The sequence below is a fragment of the Choloepus didactylus genome, chromosome 4 (assembly GCF_015220235.1).
Source record: "Choloepus didactylus isolate mChoDid1 chromosome 4, mChoDid1.pri, whole genome shotgun sequence".
NCBI classification, from domain to species: Eukaryota; Metazoa; Chordata; class Mammalia; order Pilosa; family Megalonychidae; genus Choloepus; species Choloepus didactylus.
The window spans coordinates 105,150,471-105,171,021 of record NC_051310.1 but is presented as its reverse complement, the minus strand read 5'-3'; the positions used below and the strand labels follow the sequence as shown (position 1 = coordinate 105,171,021).

General features: G+C 37.1%; 1 protein-coding gene across 8 annotated transcripts in view; it reads left to right on the top strand.

Moving 5' to 3' along the window:
- Positions 1–20,551, top strand: part of NEO1 (neogenin 1) — a 276,268-nt gene that overhangs the window by 71,280 nt on the left and 184,437 nt on the right. For all 8 annotated transcript variants that reach the window (XM_037833488.1, XM_037833484.1, XM_037833483.1 and 5 more), the window contains exons 3-5: positions 6,812–7,129; positions 16,644–16,919; positions 19,781–19,934. In XM_037833488.1, coding sequence (XP_037689416.1) covers positions 6,812–7,129; positions 16,644–16,919; positions 19,781–19,934 — 748 coding nt within the window. The remainder of the gene's footprint in view (positions 1–6,811; positions 7,130–16,643; positions 16,920–19,780; positions 19,935–20,551) is intronic.

Here is a 20,551-nt window from a genome sequence, read left to right as displayed (position 1 = left end):
GGGACTGCCAGCCTTGTGGGTGGGGGGCATGCCCTGCACAGTTTGGCAGGGAGTCTGCTCTAGGGCACAGTGGTCCTAGCCATTCCTGGGGCTGCGGGTAGAGTACTCTGGGGCTGCAGAGCTAAGCAGCTCACCTTCCAGCTCAAATACCCCATAGTCCCTGGCTGCCATGTGCCTATAAGTCCCTGGGATGGGGGGAGGGCTCCTGGCACTTCCATGTGGCACCCTTGCCTCTAGCCTGTATACACCACAGGCTTCTGTGGAGGAAGAGTAGATGCTGTCACAAGTCCACCGAGTCCTGAATTCCCTCAAGGGAGCTCTTGGCCATGGGGCTGGGAAGGGTTATCTCCCCACCCAGCTGCAAAAATGGGGCTTAGAAAGCCGCTTGCTCCATGTTCGTCACCCAGTCCCTAACTTGGCAACTGCGGGACTGTGAAGGGTCATCTGTGCAGCCAATTGCTAAGATTGCTGCATGGGGTGTGGAAAGCTGCCCTGTTCCACGCTCATCTGCCTGCTCCAATTGCCAGTCCCTGGCACGGGGGCTCTTGGCCGCAGGTCTGCAGAGGGTTATTACTGGAGCCAAGTGCTGAGGAGGCTGCATGGGGCATGGAAGGCTCTTCCGCTCTGCGCTCCAACCGCTTGTTCGCCTGCTGCATTCTGTGCCAAACACTCACCAATCTTCAATGCAGTCTCTTGGCTTCTCCAGCTACCTACTCACTGTGTGGTGTAGAAGTCCCTGCCCAGCTGGTGAAACCCTGGAGGTGTGGTTCTGGAGCACTTTCTGTCTTTTATCTAATGTTGTTTGTGGAGAAGAATTTTGCGCTGTCTTTCCTAATCCGCCATCTTTCCATCACTTGCCTTTTATCTTTATTTTTGCCATATGAAATTAATTTGTGGCAGGTCACATCTGTCATTCTTTTCTTTTGTGGCTTCTCTGGATTTTATAATTGTTTACTGAATGTCTTCCCTACCCCTAAGTTATCAAAATATTCTCCTGTTTTTCATACTAGAAGGGGTTTTTCCCTCTTCAGTGCAGACCATATATATTTGTAAATGCATTTATTTACCAATGAAAATAACTTTATTTCTGCTTAAACAATATTATTTATACAAGAAGTATTCAGACAGTACCAAAGGTGAAAGAAAAAATTGCAAATCAACTGAAGTCCCACTACACCGAGACAATCCCTAAACATTTTGGTAACCTTTTTTTTTTTTTAATGTATAACTTTAGGTGTACAGACAAGTGTGAACATATATCCATGCTTACCACATACATAAATGTATTATTTATAAATGAATTATACACACAAGTTGATTTTTATCATGAAACTATTTTATATACACACATAGAATTCTACTTGAATGAATCATATATGCATGCTTGGAGATTTTTATCCCTGTCTCTCCCCACTCCCCCCCAAAAAATCTCTGTCCATCCTTCCTCTCTCAACAGTGGTAGTGGTAACAACCTGGTGTGCATTTTGCTACCTTTCTTAATGTTCATACTATCATAAATATATGAGATTATATTATTTACACTTGTCTGCATTGTTCATTTTTCACAAAACTCATTCCAGATTAACTGAAGCATAACTAACTCATTTCTTGCTGGATAATATTCTAGGGTGGGAGTCATCAAATTGTGGTTGATAAACTGAGTCCATCCTACTTCCTGTTTTTGTAAAGTAAGTTTTGTTAGAACACAACATTACCCATGTATTTATAGTTTCTTTTATGCCACAAGGGCAGAATTGAGTAGCTGTGACAGCAATATTGACTATTTGGCCTTTTACAGAAAAAGTCTGCTGACTTCTGTTCTAGGGTATGGATGTTACCAGTTTATGCACCTGTTTTCTTATTGTGCTTATTTGTTTTCAGGGGCTTTTTTTTTCTCCCCCTATAAACAGTGTTGTAGTTATAATACATATAGTGTGGAATGTAGTGTGGTGCTTTTATTTCTATGGGATATGTTCCCAGAAGTGGGATTGTTAGATGGAAGGGTAGTTTTATATATATTATTTTTTAAACTCCATTTTATTGAGATATAGTCACATACAATGCAATCATCCAAAATGTACAATCATTTGTTCACTTTAGCATCATATAGTTGTTCATTCATCACCCAGGGTAGTTATATTTTAAATTTTAGTGGATGTTGCCGGATGGATGTCTGTAACCATTCATATTTTTACTAGCAGTGTATGAGAATACTTTTTTCTTTGAGTCCCCATTAGCAATAGCTGTTATCAAAAACAAAATGCTTTGGCAATCTGAAAAGTGAGAAGACCTATGTTGTTGTTACTTTAATTTGCATTTTCTCACTGCTAGTAACGTTGAATATTGTTTTATACACTTACTGATCATTTAGATTTGCTCATCTGAAAATTTCCTGTTCATTTATTTTGCCCGTTTTTCTGTTGAGTGGTTTAATCCTTTAAGTTCTTTACCTGTTATATAGTATGAAAATATTTTTCCCCAGTCCATTGTTTGTCTTTTGCTATGTTACAGTATTTTTCTTTAAGAAAAGTTGTGTGTTTGTGTTTTAAAGTCAATGAAGTGAAGCGTATCTTTTTTTCTTTTCTAGCTTTGATTTTAAAAGGTTGCCTAACTCCAGGGTTATCCCTGCATTTTTATAAAATTTCTTCTAAGATTTTTATTTATATTTTTTATAGCTAGGTCTAGAATGTATTTTTATACATGTATGAGTGGCATTACAGTGTGGTGGTAAAGATCATAGATACTGGTTCTGTTAAACCTACTTGACCTTGGACAAGTTATTTAACATTTCTATGCCTCAGTTTACTCCTGTAAAACAGGGGATGATAACAGTACATAAGTACTCATAAGATAGTAGTGAAGATTAGGTGAGAGGTTCTTTTGTAGGCAGTGTTTAGGACAGTGTCGGCTATGTAGAAACACATGTGTTTCCGATTATTATGTGTTGTGGCTAGGGGTCTCTTTTTAGTTCCACAGTGAAAATCATTTGTCCTGGTAACATTTATTGAGTAGTTCATCCTTTTCCCAATTAATTTAAAATTCCATCTCTATTGTATATTGATTTTCCAAATATATGTTGCTCTGTTTTTGAGCACTCTAGTTTGTTATGTGGTTCTGTCTGTCCTTGCTCCAGGGCCACAGTAGCTTAATTATTGTAGCTTTATAAATACTGGTAACTGATGGGTGGAGTTCCTTTACCTTGTTTTTCAGAATTATCTCGGTTGTTCTTGGATTTCTTTTGCTTTTCCATGTAATTTTGAGAAATAGCTTGTCCAAATTTACAAAATCTCTGTTTGTGATGGAGTCTTATGAAAGAGAGTGACCTTAATTAGCCAGTATTGGAATGAACCTATGGTCTCATTAATACTGTAACCAGTGGAAGCTTTTAGAGGTCTGGTTATGTAACCTGAAGATTGATACCATCCACTCTGCTAGGTGGGCATTAGGAATGTGGTAAGCAACAACACTGTAGAAAGATCTGGAGCCTGAAGTTCCCAAACCAGGCCCTGGGCACATCAGTGAACTCTCAGGAGTATTTCACATTTTTAAGGGAAACACAGTGACATCTGTTGGATACCACGTGAACTTCTGTAGAAGCTCAAGGTAGTTCACAATTTCAGCATTTGATTGTGCTATGTTCCTTTCGATGATATCTTCTTGAAGTTGGGCTTTTGGTGGTTGCTGTGATAAAAAACAACTACTTTGAAAAATCAGTGTGGAACAGGAAATGAGGGCTGCAGTAGCCAATCTGATTCCAAGGTTTGAGACATTGTACAGTGCCCAATAGGCACACCCTTCTCATAATAACTAATTGTGGTTATTTAAAAATGCAATTAAATTTTTTCTTTCAATATATGTGTATTATTTTTTTGAAATGCTACTGACTTGCTAGGAGAGACTCATTTGTTTGAACCTACTATTTCGTAAACAGAACTGGTAGGCATTTAATTCTTTGACCTAGGGGCTCTGAAAAAAGTTACTGAGATAATAAGGGTACCAGGAACCAATAAAGTTTGGGAACCTCTTTCATAAACAAGTTATTACAAGTATTTAAAGATTAAGAATATTTTAAGCGCTATGGAGGTAGAATACTGTATTCCATTCTTGACTATAATAGGGTGAAGTAATCTTGTCTGGGTATCAGGGACAGACAGCATTCCTGAGGAAGTAATGTTTAGGCTGAGTTTGAGGAATAGGAATTAACTGGAGAAGGGGGAGGGGGTGCAGTAGGAATAGCTTGTGTGAAGAGGAAAGGAGCTATAAAGAAACTGAATGAAGTCCACCATGCCTGAGAGGGTTTGGGAAAAGGGATGTATGGGGAGGCTGGCATATAAGCAGGGACCAGATGACGTGATGACATCAAAAGTCCAGTTAAGGAGTTTATTTAGGTTTTTCTGCAAAAGGTAGTAGCAAGCTTCTGATGAGTTTTAAGTGAAGAGAGAATATCTAAGGTCACTGCCTTCTTCTTGAGGGAATAAAGTACAAAGATGATATAAGTAAATATTTAAGTAGCACTATATTCTAAGTAATAGTGGATATTTTTTTGTAAAATTATGAAGTGCCTTGGTTTTCAAAGGCATTTGTAAAATATCCTATGAATATAATTTTTTCCTAATTTATGAGCACTTATTACTCTTGTTCAACTTGGTTGATATGGCTATGAACTTTATAATGAAATAAAATCAGAAGGAAGACAGAATGTTAAATTGTAAAACATTTCAATAGGTGTAATTATTTTTTTGTATTTTTTCAAATGACAAAAATTTTGTTCTAATGTTTAAATTTATTTGTTGATTAATGTATGTAATTAAATATTTTAGGTTTTTGTTAATTTGCATACTTGACTGCCTATCTATTATATCTTTTAAGTACTCAATTTGTTTAAATTTGGGTGGTATAATAAAGATCTAATAGTATTCTGGTTTGCTAAGGCTGCTGGAATGCAAAATGCTAGAAATGGATTGGCTTTTACAATGGAGGCATATTAGTTCACCAGTTTACAGTTCTAAGGCCATAAAAGTATCCATACTGAGGCATCAACAAGAGGATACCTTCACTGAAGAAAGGCTGATGGCTTCTGAAACACCTCTGTCAGCTGGGAAGGCATGTGGCTGGCATCTGCTGGTCCTTTGCTCCTGGATTGCATTGCTTTCAGCTTCTGATTCCAGGGGCTTTCTCTTTAAGTGTCTGTGGGTTCTCACTTAACTTCTGCGGGGCAAACTCTGTGCTTCATCTCTTAGCTCAACATCTCCAAATGGCTTTCTGTCTGCATCTCTAAGCATCTGGGTCTTTGTCAGCTCTGAGCTCTCTTAAGGACTCCAGTAAACTAATTAAGACCCACCTTGAATGGGCTGGGTCACATCTCCATGGAAACAGTCTAATCAAAAGATCTCACCCACAATAGTTCTGTCCCCACAAGACTGCATTAAAAAATATGGCATTTAATGGGGTATATAACAGATTCAAACCAGCACAAATAATTATACAGGAAGGATATAAAAGTAATTTCTCTTAGTTTAGCTTTTATTTTGTACTGCCCTGAACTTTGTGTTTGGATTAATTTTACTATAGTTCCGGTAAATTAATGCAATAATCAGGTTTCTATAGTGAGAAGAAGTAAATTAACTATGGGTTACTTCCAAAAAATTCCTGAGCTCATTTTCCAGAGTTTTGAGACATGAAAAGTCAATTTCATGTTCATCAATGGAAACAGAGACCTGAAACTCTTCCAACACCCCCATGTGGAGTTTGGGAAAGACTGATGGGTCTGTTTGGAATTTGCTTATCATTTAAAGTATTGGAAAACTTTTTAAGCAATACTGTTATTTTTTTTCCCTCTGCTAGTGTGTTTTGTATTTATTTAGAAGTAGTCATCCATTATATAATATAGAATTAATACCATCCTTAAACTTATAATGTAAACCAGTTGTAAATAAAGAGATGTGTAGATTTATTTGAAAAGCAGACTAAATTTTCCATGAGTGTTCATGTGAAGAAATCTGATTACAACTTGATTTGTTCCAAAAGGAATTAGTGAGTAGTTTTCTTGAGGAAAAAAGGTAAAGCTTTAAATTGGAAAGCTTTCTTTGGCTGAAAATATAAGGTTAATAGAAAATGTTTCCTTTAAATTTTGTTCTTCCTTTGTTGAAACAACTGGTGAGGGACTTGGAAAAATTAAACTGATTGCCTCCTATACTCTTCATATCCATATATATTCTAGATGGGGATAGATGTAAAAATTGTGAAACCACACAAACACTGGAAGAAGACATGGCTAAAATTTTTTATGATCTTGGGATATCAAAGACTTTTAGAAGTATAACATTTAATTTTATGTAGTTAAAATTTACTATTTTCTTGTGATACAATCATAAGGAAAGCCAAAATGGAATAAAGAATATTTGCAAAACATTATAGTCTTGCCCAAAGACTGCTTTTAAGACCGTAGGATGAATAATACATAGGAAAATGGACAAAGTGTACTTACGGTGAATGTGTGAAAGAAATGCAAATAGCTAATAAAGCAAAATAAACTTTTACTAGAGATTTATATCATCTAACAAGATTTGATTAGTTCAGCTATAAGGGTCTTTTTTTCCTAATGTCCTTATTCTAAAAGGGTCAAATTTTGCTTTCCTGGTAAACTTTAAATATTATTTTTTAGACATTAATAGTGAGATAACAGTATTTTTGTATTATGCCTGATGAGTATAACCATTTAAGAATGATTTTGAAGATGTTATATTTTCTTTCAGAAATAATGGTAGAAAGTTTTTCTTAACTTTATTCTTTTTCTTTACTATTTTTATAGGAGCCAGTGTTCGAACATTCACCCCATTTTATTTTTTGGTGGAGCCAGTAGATACACTCTCAATTCGAAGCTCTTCTGTTATATTAAACTGTTCAGCATATTCTGAGCCTTCTCCAAAAATTGAATGGAAAAAAGATGGAACTTTTTTAAACTTGGTGTCAGATGATCGGCGGCAGCTACTCCCAGATGGATCTTTATTTATTAGCAATGTGGTGCATTCTAAACACAATAAACCTGATGAAGGTTATTATCAGTGTGTAGCCACTGTTGAGAGTCTTGGAACTATTGTCAGTAGAACAGCCAAACTCACAGTAGCAGGTAAGTTTTGTTAAGTAATTTATTTGTTTTTAAATTTCTGTAAATGGTAAATCTCGATAAAAGCATATACTGTGTGTACGGGGGACTATGCTAGGGCTTGCTCAGTTCTGTAGGGATTAAACTGAAAACTTTTCCACTTGTGTGATAATTTATATGACTAAAAGTTGCTATCAGAAGTACTGGGCCAGTACTTTTTTTTTTTCTTTTAATTTGAAAATGGCAGAGGAAGTAGTGAAGGAGAATTGAGTCACTTTGCTAACTTTTATCCTACCCAACATAGGCTATTTATTTAGTATGGTTTTGTAAAACTTGTAATAGAGCCAGAATCTTGGTTGCTTTATGTATTAACCAAAGAAATGACATGATGAATCACTGCAGTTGTGAAAAATCTGTAGAGTATATATATATTAAGATGGAAAGAAATAACTTGTAAAGAGAGAAACATTCAGTCACTTTCAGAGTGTTCTTATTTGAATAATGGTTGAAAATGTGAGAAAAATTAAGGTTCTAGCAGAGGAAGAGAATTGGTACTTAAAGAAGTCATGCTTGTTTTGTAGTAGACACTGACATTCTTCAGATCAGCATTTTTCTTTAGTTGAGTGTCCAATAAAGTAGTTGGTTTTTGTTAAGAGTCATGTTGTACAAAAATGGTATTATCTTTTATTTATTTTTTTATCACATTTTTTATTGTAGAATATAACATATACATAGAAGTAATAACCTTCCAAGTGAAATTTAGCAAGTAGAGAAAAAATTTCAAAGAATATCATGGGTTACGGTTCCAGTTTCAGTTCTTTCCTTATTGTGAAATATAGCATATATACAAAAAAGGTAATATCCTTCAAAGTATACTTTAACAAGTAGTTATATAGGAAATTTCCAAAGTTGTTAGTTATAGTACCATAGTTTCAGTTATTTCCTTATTGTGAAATACAACATACACGCAAAAAGGTGATAGCTTTCAAATTACAATTCAACAAGTAGCTACAGAACAAATGTCAAAGGATGGTATGTATTACAGTTCCACTGTTTTAATTCTTCCCTTCTAGCTATTCCAATTCCCCAGCAACCAAGAAAAAGAAAATTATATAAAGACTGAGTTTTAATAATCCTTTGTTAAATTCCAGCTTGTCTGTTGCTACCCCTTCCTCTAGTTTAATCACTTTTCCGCAGTGACCACCTTAAGTTCATGTTAAAAATAGATGTCAACTTTATGAGAAAAGGGGACACATGTAGTTGATGTTCTTGAAGAGGCTGTTGCCTCTGGGTTTGGGTCTTAGTTCTCTGAAGAATTTTAAGTTTCTGAAGAATGAATTTAGCGAGTGAAACCTTTATAGAGTTTCAGAGAGGGATCCAGATATTCTTTAAGGTTTTCGGGACTACTGTTAACTTGGGCTTATCATATTGTGGTCATTTGGCATATCTAGGTGACGCTTGCATAGGAGTAACCTCCAGGACAGCCTCTAGACTCTATTTGAATTCTCTTAGCCACTGAAAAGCATTTTGTTGCATTTCTTTTCCCCCTTTTGGTCAAAAAGGCATTCTCAATCCCTTGATGCCAGTGTCAGGCTCATTCACGGAATCTGTGTCCCACGTCGCCAGAAAGGCTCATTCAACTGGGGGGTCCTGTACCATGCCAGGGGGAGGGTGATGAATTTATTTGCGAGTTAGGCTTAGAGAGAGAACGTCCACATTTGAACAACAAAAGAGGTTCTCTGGAGGTGATTCCTAGGCATAATTATAGGTGGGTTTAGCCTCCCCTTTACAACATAAGTTTTACCCGAGCAAGCCTCAAGATCGAAGGCTTGACTTACAAAGTAGGGTGTTCCTAAGTTCACATAACATGTTATGTCCATGATAAGCCATCCATATATCACATTATCATCACTTAGTTGTACAATCCCCATCACTCTTCATTTTAAACAATTCTCATTACTCAAAACATCTCATAGCTCTTGGCAGCGCTTAATTTTTTGTCCCTAGTATTTGTGTATTACTAGTATGATATTCCTATTAATTATAGTCCCTAGTGTGCAATATGTTGATTTTTCGCACGTACCCTTCTGTTGTCAACTCTCTGTGCTAGTGTCATACCTTAGAGGTGTATCACGCAAGCCCCTATTTGTAGTGCTGATCTGTGGGAAACATGCCTTTGAACAGCCCCTTTCAATCCTATTTGCTTTCAGTACAGCTCTGATAGTTATAAGAGTCACGTTGTACAAAAATGGTGTTATCTTTTAGTCCTGTATTTACACTCAGCTTGGTGAGATGCTAGCATGTGAGAATGGAACCTGACTGGGAGAGTAGTCTCCCACCTCATTCCCACTCCAAGGTGTATTTTCTCATTCATGCAGTGCACAATGGCTTTTTTTCTCTTTGAGGCCAAACACTCAAAAGTTGAATCTGGGTGTGGTGGAAAGGCACTGTGATAGTTACAGATTGAGGATGGTAAAATATAAGAGAAAATTGATGCTTTTGATGATTTTCTTTTTCTTTTTCTGCTTTCTTTTTGTTTTGTTTTTGTTGTTAATAATCTCTTTGACAGACTTTCTTCAATATATTTGGTAAGTAAATTGGCATAATGATGCCCCTATTGTCTTTTAGGACAGATTCTGGTTCTCATTTGTAATCTTAAATATCATTCTTGACTCCTTCTCAGCCGTCCCCCACATTCAGCCACCAAATCCAGTGAATTATGTCTCCTAGTTCCTCTGTGTTTTCTCCACTTTCTCCATCTCTGAGGCCGCTTCTCACTATCCCTCACCTGGATTACTCCTCAGCCTTGTCACTGTCTGCTACCTCGTTCTTGCTTTCCTCCAGTTTCCACATTGCGGTTGCCCTTCACTGGCTCTGTAGTCACATCAAGTTGATATTCTAAACTCTTTTACAAGCCTCTTTAAACCTTTTCATGAGCTGGTCCCCACTTCTCCAGCCTCATTTCTCAAAATTCTGTCCAGTCTTTGCCCTGCTATCTACCACTGCCACCATCCTCACCACGTTTTCAGCTCTGGCGCTACTGAATGTGTTCCGTTCTCTTTCATCCTCTGCTTTCCCACTGCCTGTAAATCCTCTCCCTTCTCCTTTCCTCTCATTCTTCTCCTCCACTATGTTTGTCCATCCTCCCTTCTTAGTTTTCCCTCAAGAAGCATTTTTTTTTCACCCAACTGCCAAGTAAACAGGCAGTTTCAATATAAGGTGACAAATTCTGTAGTGGCTGCAGAGTTATCTCTAGGGGATTGTTTAACCCACTCTTGGCCTGGGTATCAGAAGAAATAGTATCTAAGCCAAGGGATGAATAGAAGTTATTTTTAATAGTTATTTTTAATAGATGCTTGGTATCCATAGTATAGAATATTTTGTGATTTATTTAAAGATTCCCTTTTTGATGAATAATTAGATAGATTAAGCATTTTTGATGTTATAAGTACTGCTATGGTGAATAATCTATTGCATTTTCAGCTCTGGCAATACTGAATGTGTTCATTTCTCTTTCATCTTCTGCATATATCCTGTGAATAAAGGTTATAGTCATACTTTAGAACTCAGCTGCTTTGAAACTCATCAGATTTCGTACTTGATGCATTTTGACACAAAAATTTTGTCCCGGTAGTCGTCATTTGTTTGGTACTTGACAAGCAAGCTAAAACTTGTTGGTGTCAGTTGCCTCGTGACTCGCTACCCTTTCCAGCCCAAACAAATGGTCACGCATTAGTCACGTGGTAGCTCTTGCCCTGTGCACATCCCCTTGTGGTCTTATCTTAGCTTCTGTCATCATTTTGTGTATTTTTGCGCTTTTTTTCTCATCATGGGTCCTAAGAAAATGAGCAGGGATAGCGCTGAGCAGAAAAGAAAATTACTTTGCACTACCATTGAGCAAAAAAAAAAAAAAAAGGCAAATGTGAGAGTAGTATTTGCATTACTGATCTTGCTAGGCAATACGGTATTTGTAGAACAATGATCTCCACCGTCATTAAGAATAAAGAAGCGATAAAGAAAACTGATGTTGCAAAAGGAGTTAAAGCAGTAACAAAGCAGTGTTCCCAAACACTAATGGACGTTGAAAAGCCGTTATTAATTTGGGTAAACAAGAAGCACTTAGTGGGCGACTGTGTATCGGAAGCCATGAGATGTGAAAAAGCGAAAATGTTGCATGCCGCATTTTGAAAAGCAAACCAGGGGACAGAGTGGTGAGAGTGTTGAAGTTTTTAGGGCCAGCCATAGCTGATTTGATAATTTTAAAAAGAGGACCTGCATCCAAGTCTCATGAGGCATGGCGAGGCAGCGAGTGCTAACAAAAAGGCTGCTGATAAATTCATCAGTGAATTTCAAGACTGTGTAGAGGTTGAGAGTTTTATTCCCCACCAAGTTTTTAACTGTGATAAGACCAAACTTCTTTGGTAAAAAATGCTGAGTAGAATGTACATCACAAAAGAAGAGGGCATTACCAGGCCACAAACCAATGAAGGACAGGCTTACTCTATTGTGTGTGAATGCTAGTGGGGACTTAAAACTCAAGCCCCTTCTAGTCTATGACAGTGAAAACCCACGAGTTTTCAAGAAGCATAATGTCATAAAAACCTAACTCCATGTGATGTGGAGGGCAAACAGCAAAGCCTGGGTCATGAGGCAGTTTTTCACCAAATGGATAAATGAAGTGTCTTGTCCCTCAGTGAAAAAATATTTGCTGGAGAAAGTTTTGCCTCTGAAAGCTCTCCTTCTTTTGGACAGTGCGCCTGCTCACCCTCCAGGCTTGGAGGATGACTTACTGAAGGAGTTCAGCTTTGTCACCGTAAGGTTCCTGTCCCCCAATACTACTACTCTCATCCTGCGCATGGACCAGCAGGTCATGTCAAACTTCAAAAAGTTGTACACCAAGGCGCTTTTCCAGAGATGCTTTGAGATCACCTCTGACACCCAGTTGACCTCACAGAATTCTGGAAGGAGCATTTCAGTATCCTGCACTGCCTTAACCTTATTGGTAAGGCCTGGAACGAAGTCTATATTCATTGTCACATAGGACGATGAATTCGGCATGAAAGAATTTGTGGCCAGAAGCTGTGACTCAGAGAGACTTTGAAGGGTTTGAGGCTGACCCTAAGCCTGCAGGTACAGAGGGTACAGTTGTGCAGGATATTGTATCTTTGGGCCAATCCATGGGTCTGGAGGTTGATGCTGCTGATGTTGAGGAGTCAGTGGAGGAACATCGTGACGAGCTCAGCACTGAGGAGCTGCAGGAACCACAGAAGGAGCAGCAACAAGAGGTTGCTGGAGAGATTTCTTCAGGTGAGGAGGAGATAAGGGAGGAAGTCCCCAGTTCCTTGATAAAAGAAATGTGTGCAAAATGGGCAGAAGTTCAAAACTTTGTGGAGAAGTACCATCCAACAAAGCTCTGACAAGCGGAAATGTGAATTTATTGAGTGACCAAACAATTTCACATTTTTGAGGAATTCTAAAGAGAAGACAGAAGCAGTCCTCACTGGGTAAGTTTTTCATGAAGGTGACAGTGTGTCAGAGCCTGTGGTGCAAGTTGAAAAAAGGCAGAAAAGAGAAAGAACACCTGAAGTGCAAGTGCCCAATGTTCTACTGGAGGGGGACTCTCCTTCCAAGCAACACTCCCTGAAACCTCTCCTCCTCCCCACTCTCCTCCCACCATCCCATTAGTCCATGGGCTCTTCTCAGTGCAGATAAAGTGAAGCTTTTATTTTATTTAATCCAAGTTATCTGTTAATTCATTGGTTTATTTATCATGTAAAATAATGAAATACAACCATATCTTTTACATATTGCCTTACAAATGTGTCTTGGTTTGGGAACACATTAAATTTATTTACATTATTCCTTAAGGGAAAAATTTGCTTAGTACTCATCATTTTTGGTACCCATCATGCCTCCCGGAACCAATTAATGACGAGTAACTGAGGTACCACTATATATATTTATTTCTGTAGAATAGAGTACTGAAAATGGGGATTGCTAAATCTTGGAATATATTTTGGGGGGCAGGTAACTTAAGAAGATACTAGTTTGGCAGTTCCTCGAGATATTAATTATAGAGTTATCATATGAACTAGCAGTTTCTCTGCTAGATATCTACCCAAGAGAAGTTAACAGATAAGCTCACACAAAAATTTGTACACAAATGTGCAGAGCAGCATTATTCATAATAGCCAAAAAGTAGAGACAATCTAAATGTTCACCGATTGATAAATGTGTAAACGAAATGTGATATATCCACACAGTGAAATATTATTCAGCAATAGAAAAGAATGAAGTACTAATACACGTTACAACATAGGTGAACCTTGAAAACGTGCTCAGTGAAAGAAGCCAGTCACAAAAGACCACATATTCTATAATCTCTTATATATGAAATTTCCGGAATAGGCAATTACAGTGAAACAGAAAGTAGATTAGGGGTTGATCAGGGCTCAGAGCCAGGCAGAGGAGGTGGCATGGGGAGTGAGAAATGACTCCTAATGGGTACAAGGTTTCTTTTGGGGATGATAAAAGTGTTCTAAAATTACATTGTGGTGATGTTTGTACAACTCTGTGAATACACTAAAAACCATTGAACTGCATACTTTATATTGTAAACTTTATGGTATGTAAATTTTACCTCAATTTTTTTTTTTTTTTAAACTACTAAATTGCCATTCAAAAGTCTATTAGATATGGTTCTTTGGTTGCAAGCAATAGAAACTGATTCTGGCCAATTCAGGGAAGAAGGGAAATTATTGAAACAACAGTAAGTAGATAGATTACAGACTTAAACATGAAGGTTTTTTCCTCTGTGCTGTTTGATTTCTCCGTAGCAGAAATCTTTGCTTTCCTGCCTGGCTATGAGCAATTTGTGTCCAAAGATTGGGTGTATGAGGTAGTCTAAATCCAGGCAATTTTGATGTCTTCTTGTCAACCCATCTCTCACTCCTCTCCCTCTCCCCTCTCACTCTCGCTCTCTTACCTGCAGTTCTCCAGAGGCAGCAGGGCAAACTGGCTTCCTTCTTGGAGCATAGGAAGCTACAGCATTCTCAGTCTCAATATGTCAGTTACTAGTTCCTCCCTCTGCTTTCCATATCCAGAAACTTTGAAATCCCTTGTCCTTTGGATTTTCCATTTGTTGTTGTGGGTTTATATTTTTTAAAATAACTCATTTTCATGAGCTCTCAGGAGGAGAGTTTTTTTAACTTATTTTTTTTTTTAAATAGAACCAGTTCTTGGTTTTATTTATTGATTCTTTCCCCCCTACTTTATTAGTTTCTGTGTGTATCTTTGTTAATTCCCTTCTTCTAAATTTGCTGGTTTCTTAAAAGCAGATGTTTGGATAGCTTGATCATTATTTCTTTGCTCCAAAAATTCCCTTGAAATAAAAAATAAGAAAAAATTTGTAGCAGGAAAGTGTGTGCTATTTATTTACGTTTGGACCAACTCATTGTCATAAAACTAGAAAATCTAGAATTGTTTCTTATAATTTAATGTTTGTTAGTCTTTAAAGAAATATTTTGTTATATTCTGAGCTTTCAACATAAATTTATAAATACTAGTTATAATAGCACCTAGTATTTGTTGAGTATTTGTGTCAGGCACTATACTGTATACGGATTATTCATGCTATATTTTTAATCTTTTTAACAACCCTATGAGATAGGTACAATTATTGTTATTTTATTGGTAGAGAAATGAGGCTGAGAGAGAAGTTAAGTAATTTGCTGACTTCACATGGTCATGAAGTGGTAGAGGGTAGAGTTGAGATTCAGCTCTAGAAATAATGCATTTAGTCACTACATTTTGTTTAGTCACTGTATTTTGTGGCATCTATAGATGACTACATTTTTAAAAGCTTTTTATTTTGAGATAATTTCAAACTTACAGAATTGTTGTAAGTATAGAACTAAGAAATCTCCTACCCCTTCACCTAGATTCTCCAATTGTTAACATTTTACCACATTTGCCTTATTTCCTTCCCCTCTACTATACACACACATCCATATTTTTTTTCTGAAGCATTAAGAGTAAGTTGCAGGTGTGTTGCTCCATTCCCTCTACCTAAATACTTCAGTGTTTGTTTCTTAAAAACAAATACCATCTCCTATATAACCAAGGTACTTCAAAATCCAGAAATTAATAACTGTTGCCATCTATTCTATAGAACAATTCAGACTTCAATAATTATATCATTAATGTTCTTATTCTTTATAGCAAAAAACAAAAGCAGAAGTTTCTTTTCCTCTTTTCTTTCTGGTCTAGGATTATATGTTTTGTTTAGTTGTGTCTCCTTAGACCTTTTCGATCTGAAATACCTGAGTTTTTCTTTGTCTTAATGAACTTGATATGTTTGAAGAGTTACTTTGTAGAATGTCTCTCATTTTGGCTTTTTAAATTTTCCCCATGAAAAGATGCAGCTTTTGCATTTTTTGGCAGGAATAACAGAGAAGTGATGCTGTGCAGGTGCATCATATCAAGAAGCACGTGAAGTTTTGTCTCATTACTAGTGATACTAACTTTTATTACTTGGTTAAGATGATTTATGCCATGTTGCTCCACTGTAAAGTCAATAAGTATTTTATACTTTTAAGTAGTATATGTATTTTGGGAAAAGATATTTTGAGAAAAGATATTTTGATACTCTATAAATATCCCATTCCTCATCAGATTTTCAGCTACTAGTTTTAGCATCCATTGATGATTCATGCCTGAATCCATTATTACCACAATGGTTACTAAATGATGATTTTTCTGCCATTTCTGTAAAGTAGAGCTTTTCCTTCTTCTCAGCTTGCTTGTTTGTTTATAATAGCATGGACTCACAGATTCCTATTTTATTCAGTGGTTTAGAGTGCATTATAATCATTATCTCATGTTTAGCCAGAGTAAAGTCTCTTTAAACAGACTTATGTGTCCTTTTGACATGTCCTTGTTGTTCTTTGGACACTTCCTTAATTTCTGTCACAAGATGTTCCAGGTTTATCTTGTACTTTTGCTACCTAGAACCAGCAGTTTCTCCAAGGAGCCATGGTTCCTTCTAATGGAGAATGGTACTTAGAAATCAAGATCTGGTCACTGTATATACTCATTGCTACTGGATGATGTTGAATCTTGTCCCTTTTAGTGGGTAAAAGATAAGAAATTTATGTAAATGTATTAATTAATGTGTATATAATTAATGTATATGAAATGTATATACATGTACATTTACAATTATAGATATTTCTGTATCTATAATTACATGAAATCAGTTTACATTTCCAGTCTAGTCCAGTACCACAGGATTTATTGTATTCTTCTCCCTTCTTATATTTGTACCTTGCTTCTCCATCCGTGAGAAATTTGACTCCAGTTATCCTTAATACATTTACTACTTTGTTCAGTAGCCAGTCTCCTGACCACATGGGCCTGAAGTTCTGCCTGGCTGCACATGCATTGTGGCCACACAGGCTGACTTGCTCCTTGCACCTATGACTATGTTTTTAAGTAATGGTTAACTGTGTTTTATTTCTTCTTTTCCTTTATTGCCTAGGTCTTCCAAGATTTGTCAGCCAACCAGAACCTTCCTCTGTTTATGCTGGGAATAGTGCAGTTCTGAATTGTGAAGTGAATGCAGATTTGGTTCCATTTGTGAGATGGGAACAGAACAGACAGCCCCTTCTTCTCGATGACAGAGTTATCAAACTTCCAAGTGGAACCCTGGTGATCAGCAATGTGACTGAAAGAGATGGGGGACTTTATCGCTGCATAGTCGAAAGTGGTGGGCCACCAAAGTATAGTGATGAAGTGGAATTGAAAGTTCTTCCAGGTATTAATTCATTACTAGTATTGACAGTTTTATATTTATTAATGGGTACAAATTGTTCTGTTAGAATTTTTTTTGAACACTTAATATTTGTTGTGCATGGTAGTGTTAGCATAAGGACTCCACTTTTTTTAAAGGGGAACAAAGAAGAAAACATGCCACAAGGATCTAGATTTTGGTGAATGCATTGGCCAGTTAAAATTTATCAAACAATAAAGTATGTTCAATATCTAATTACATTCCTCTTAGCTAAAGAAACATAAATTTTGTGTCTTTTATCAAGCCCCTGTATTCTGCTACTTCCACACAATAGAGTACTTTTTATAGTTAGATCCTTTTACTTGTAAGATCAAAGACTCATTCAGCTTGTTCATATAAGGGATGGTTAGAGTGGTAACTGTTAATGTAGCAACACTAGAGAAGCTGGCAAGAGAGAGTTCTTGGATCTTTATGGTGTTCCTCCATGTTAATATAAACTCAGGTCTTCTTAGTCTTTCCTTCTCTTTGTGTGTGTTCTCACTCTTTCTGCCCCTAATGACTTCCTCATAATGTTTTGTATACCTTTTCTCAACTGCATAGCTCTGTTCACCCATAACTTCCCTCCCTTGTAGCTCATCTTAGTCCTTCTAGCCTCTTGCTCTTTCGTGACCTTTTCACCTTCTGTTGCCACTGCTAGGTGCCTGATTCTTTCCATATTGTTATTTCAAATCCATGTTTATGAGTATACTTAGACCATCCCATCCTTGTTTTGGCCGAGTTTGGCAAAGCGGAACTTAACATTTTGAGCAGCGACTCTCGAGGGTGCTCTTGATAAGCCCTGAACTAATTTTAAAAAATGCAGCTTCTTTCTTGTCTTCATCATCCTTGTCATCCTGCCTTAGTGTATTCTCAGCTCAGTGGTCGTAGTGATCTTTTAAACTGTATATTAAATCATGTTAATCCTCTGCTTAAAACCCCCCTGTGGTTTACTATCTCAGAATAAATGTTGAAGTTCTTGGCCTGGAATGCTTTGTGTAGTCTTAACAACCTCCCGTTCCCTCCTGAAATCTCCTACTCCTTTCCGTTCATTATGATTGTGGCCACCTTGTGTTTCTGGAGTTCTCCAAACATTTGCTTTAGGGCCTTTGTACTTGCTGTTTCCTCTGCCTGGAGTCCTTTTCCTTCAGCTGTCTGCCTGACTCGCTCTCTTGCCTCTCTGCTCAAATATCACTTTATCAGTGAAGCCTTCATTGACCACTTTGTTTAAAATAACAGTCTTCTGTTTCCACCACCACTGTTCTCTCCTTCCCCCTTCATTTTACTGCAGAACATACCACCATCTGGCATACTATATCTTTTATTTGTTGTCTTTCTCCTCCTATTAGAATGTAAGCTTCACAAGGGGAGACTTTTGTCTGCTGCCAAGAATGGTGCCTGACACATAGAAGCCAATAAATATTTGTTACTAATTTGTTAAATCAATTCCATCAGAGTTAATGGGTTCTTTGGACTGCTACTAGGTCATTTGTTCAACTTAAGAATTTAAAGTTAAAAAGGCAGGGCTGGGGTATGGGGAGGGGGTCTGTTGTCATGTAGCGATGTCTTCCAACCTACTTCCTGACCTGCTTTTACATGGCAGAGGTCATATTTCTTTTCTACACCTGGGGAAGCATTCAAGCAAATCCTCGAAATGTGATCCAAGAAAACAAAGTTCATAGTGTCAAAATATGAGACCATTACTCAATATCTAAAACAAAAACATAGTGCTGAATGTTTCCTTTACTTAGTGATTGCTATGCTTGTCAAGCATAATCTTGAGCAAAGCAAATTCCTGGTCTTCTGTAGAGTTTTGGAGAATACTTTGTTTTGTGTTGTGTTGGTTAAGAGGCAAGGGTGGAGTTGATGTCAGTTATAGAAGCTTGTTTTATGGTTGGTTGTGTAGACAGGAGTGGGTTAATGTTAGCCTTAGAAGCAAGTGTCTGCTGCCAGTTGTTTGACTTTTAAAGCCTGAGGCTGTCACTGATTGGTTGGCTTTCAAAGGTATGCTCTGAAGCCAGTCATCACTGATTTGTTAAGCACTGTTTACTTGTTGCCTTGGCTGCAGGACTGTCATTGATTGGTTAGACAAGTTTAAAGCCAGGTCTCGTGATTGTTACCATGTTTATAGAACATTTTTTCTTGGGAGTTTGGGGATAGGAGTCATCATCTCTCTCTGCCTGGAAATTTTTATTCTTTTCCTCAAAACTTAGCATTGGAAATATCACCCCAGTATCTCTACCACAAGAATATGACTGTTTCATATGTCCACAAGAGGACAACCCTGTAAAGTTAAGCACAATAATTCTAATGTCTATATAAGAAATACACAAAGGTAATGATAGCTAGATGTTTGCTCTATTAGATAATCAAAGGTTTGGCAGATTAAGTAAGCTTAGTCAGAAAGATTTTCGGTAGTAACATACGGATGTAGGGAAGGAAAGGAAACCTCTGACATCCTTGTGAGTGGGGAGGATACTACTAAGGGTCCTGAGCTTGCTTATTCTGTCCCCAATTTGTACCACTCATGTGGCATTTCCTTTATCCTGTCTTTTAATGTGATGGGAATTCATGTCAAATCTTCTTCAATTGCCTAATAAACATCCTGAAGGCAGGAGCTGTAACACATATCTTTAAGACTCCCAAAGAACCTAGCACAATGCTTTGGACATAGAAAGTATTTAAGAAATGTTTGCTAATTTACGTGGAATTTTCTTGGGGTCATTTTTTCTTAATATGTACTTTGTCATATAAAGCCTCAGAGATAGAATAGGAATTAGCCATTCCTCACCATTAAAGTGGTAAAGTGCTTTCTTAATCATTGTCTTTTATTTAACGTTTTTTTTTAGATCCCGAAGTCACAGCAAACTTGGTATTTCTGAAACAACCTTCTTCCTTAGTCAGAGTCATTGGTCAGAGTGCAGTATTGCCATGTGTTGCTGTGGGACTTCCTACTCCAACCATTAGATGGATGAAAAATGAGGAGGCACTTGACACAGAAAGGTAAATGTCTGCCTAAAAGCCCTTTCAGCCTTGGCCTGAGACTTGGTCTAATCCTATTTGGGACTACTGATTAATAAAAAATGATTACTTCATTTTTACTTAAACACATTATAATGCTCATATGTCATCTTTGAAATGTGTTTATATGCTCTATCTGATTAGGGTTTTTAAAGAAAAAAGTACTTTCAAAATATTAGGAGATAATTATTTCCATTTGTTCCTTTGGAAGCTGCAGTATACTTAGCATACAGCTGCGGGACCTCCTTCCTTAAATTGTGACAGAAAAAGACTAATCTAAGTCTTTTCACTTAATACTCAATACGCTTATGCTTATATTGTGGTTTTTCACTTTGCTCAAACGATGGAAGAAAAAGTGCTCCTTATCCTTTTGTTTTGCCTTATAAAAGCTACCAGCCTTCTGCTGTGATCACATATTTCTTCGTCTTCCACAAAATACTTCTCTTTTAACACCAACTATCCAATTGTCCCTCCTATCCCACTCATTATTTCTTTAGGTAATGACTACTTTTCTTAATTGTGTTCTGATAGGAGAATTTGGATGGTGGTGAAGCATTTTTTTTTTTGCGTGTCCAGCATTAAATCAGTGATTTGTAATT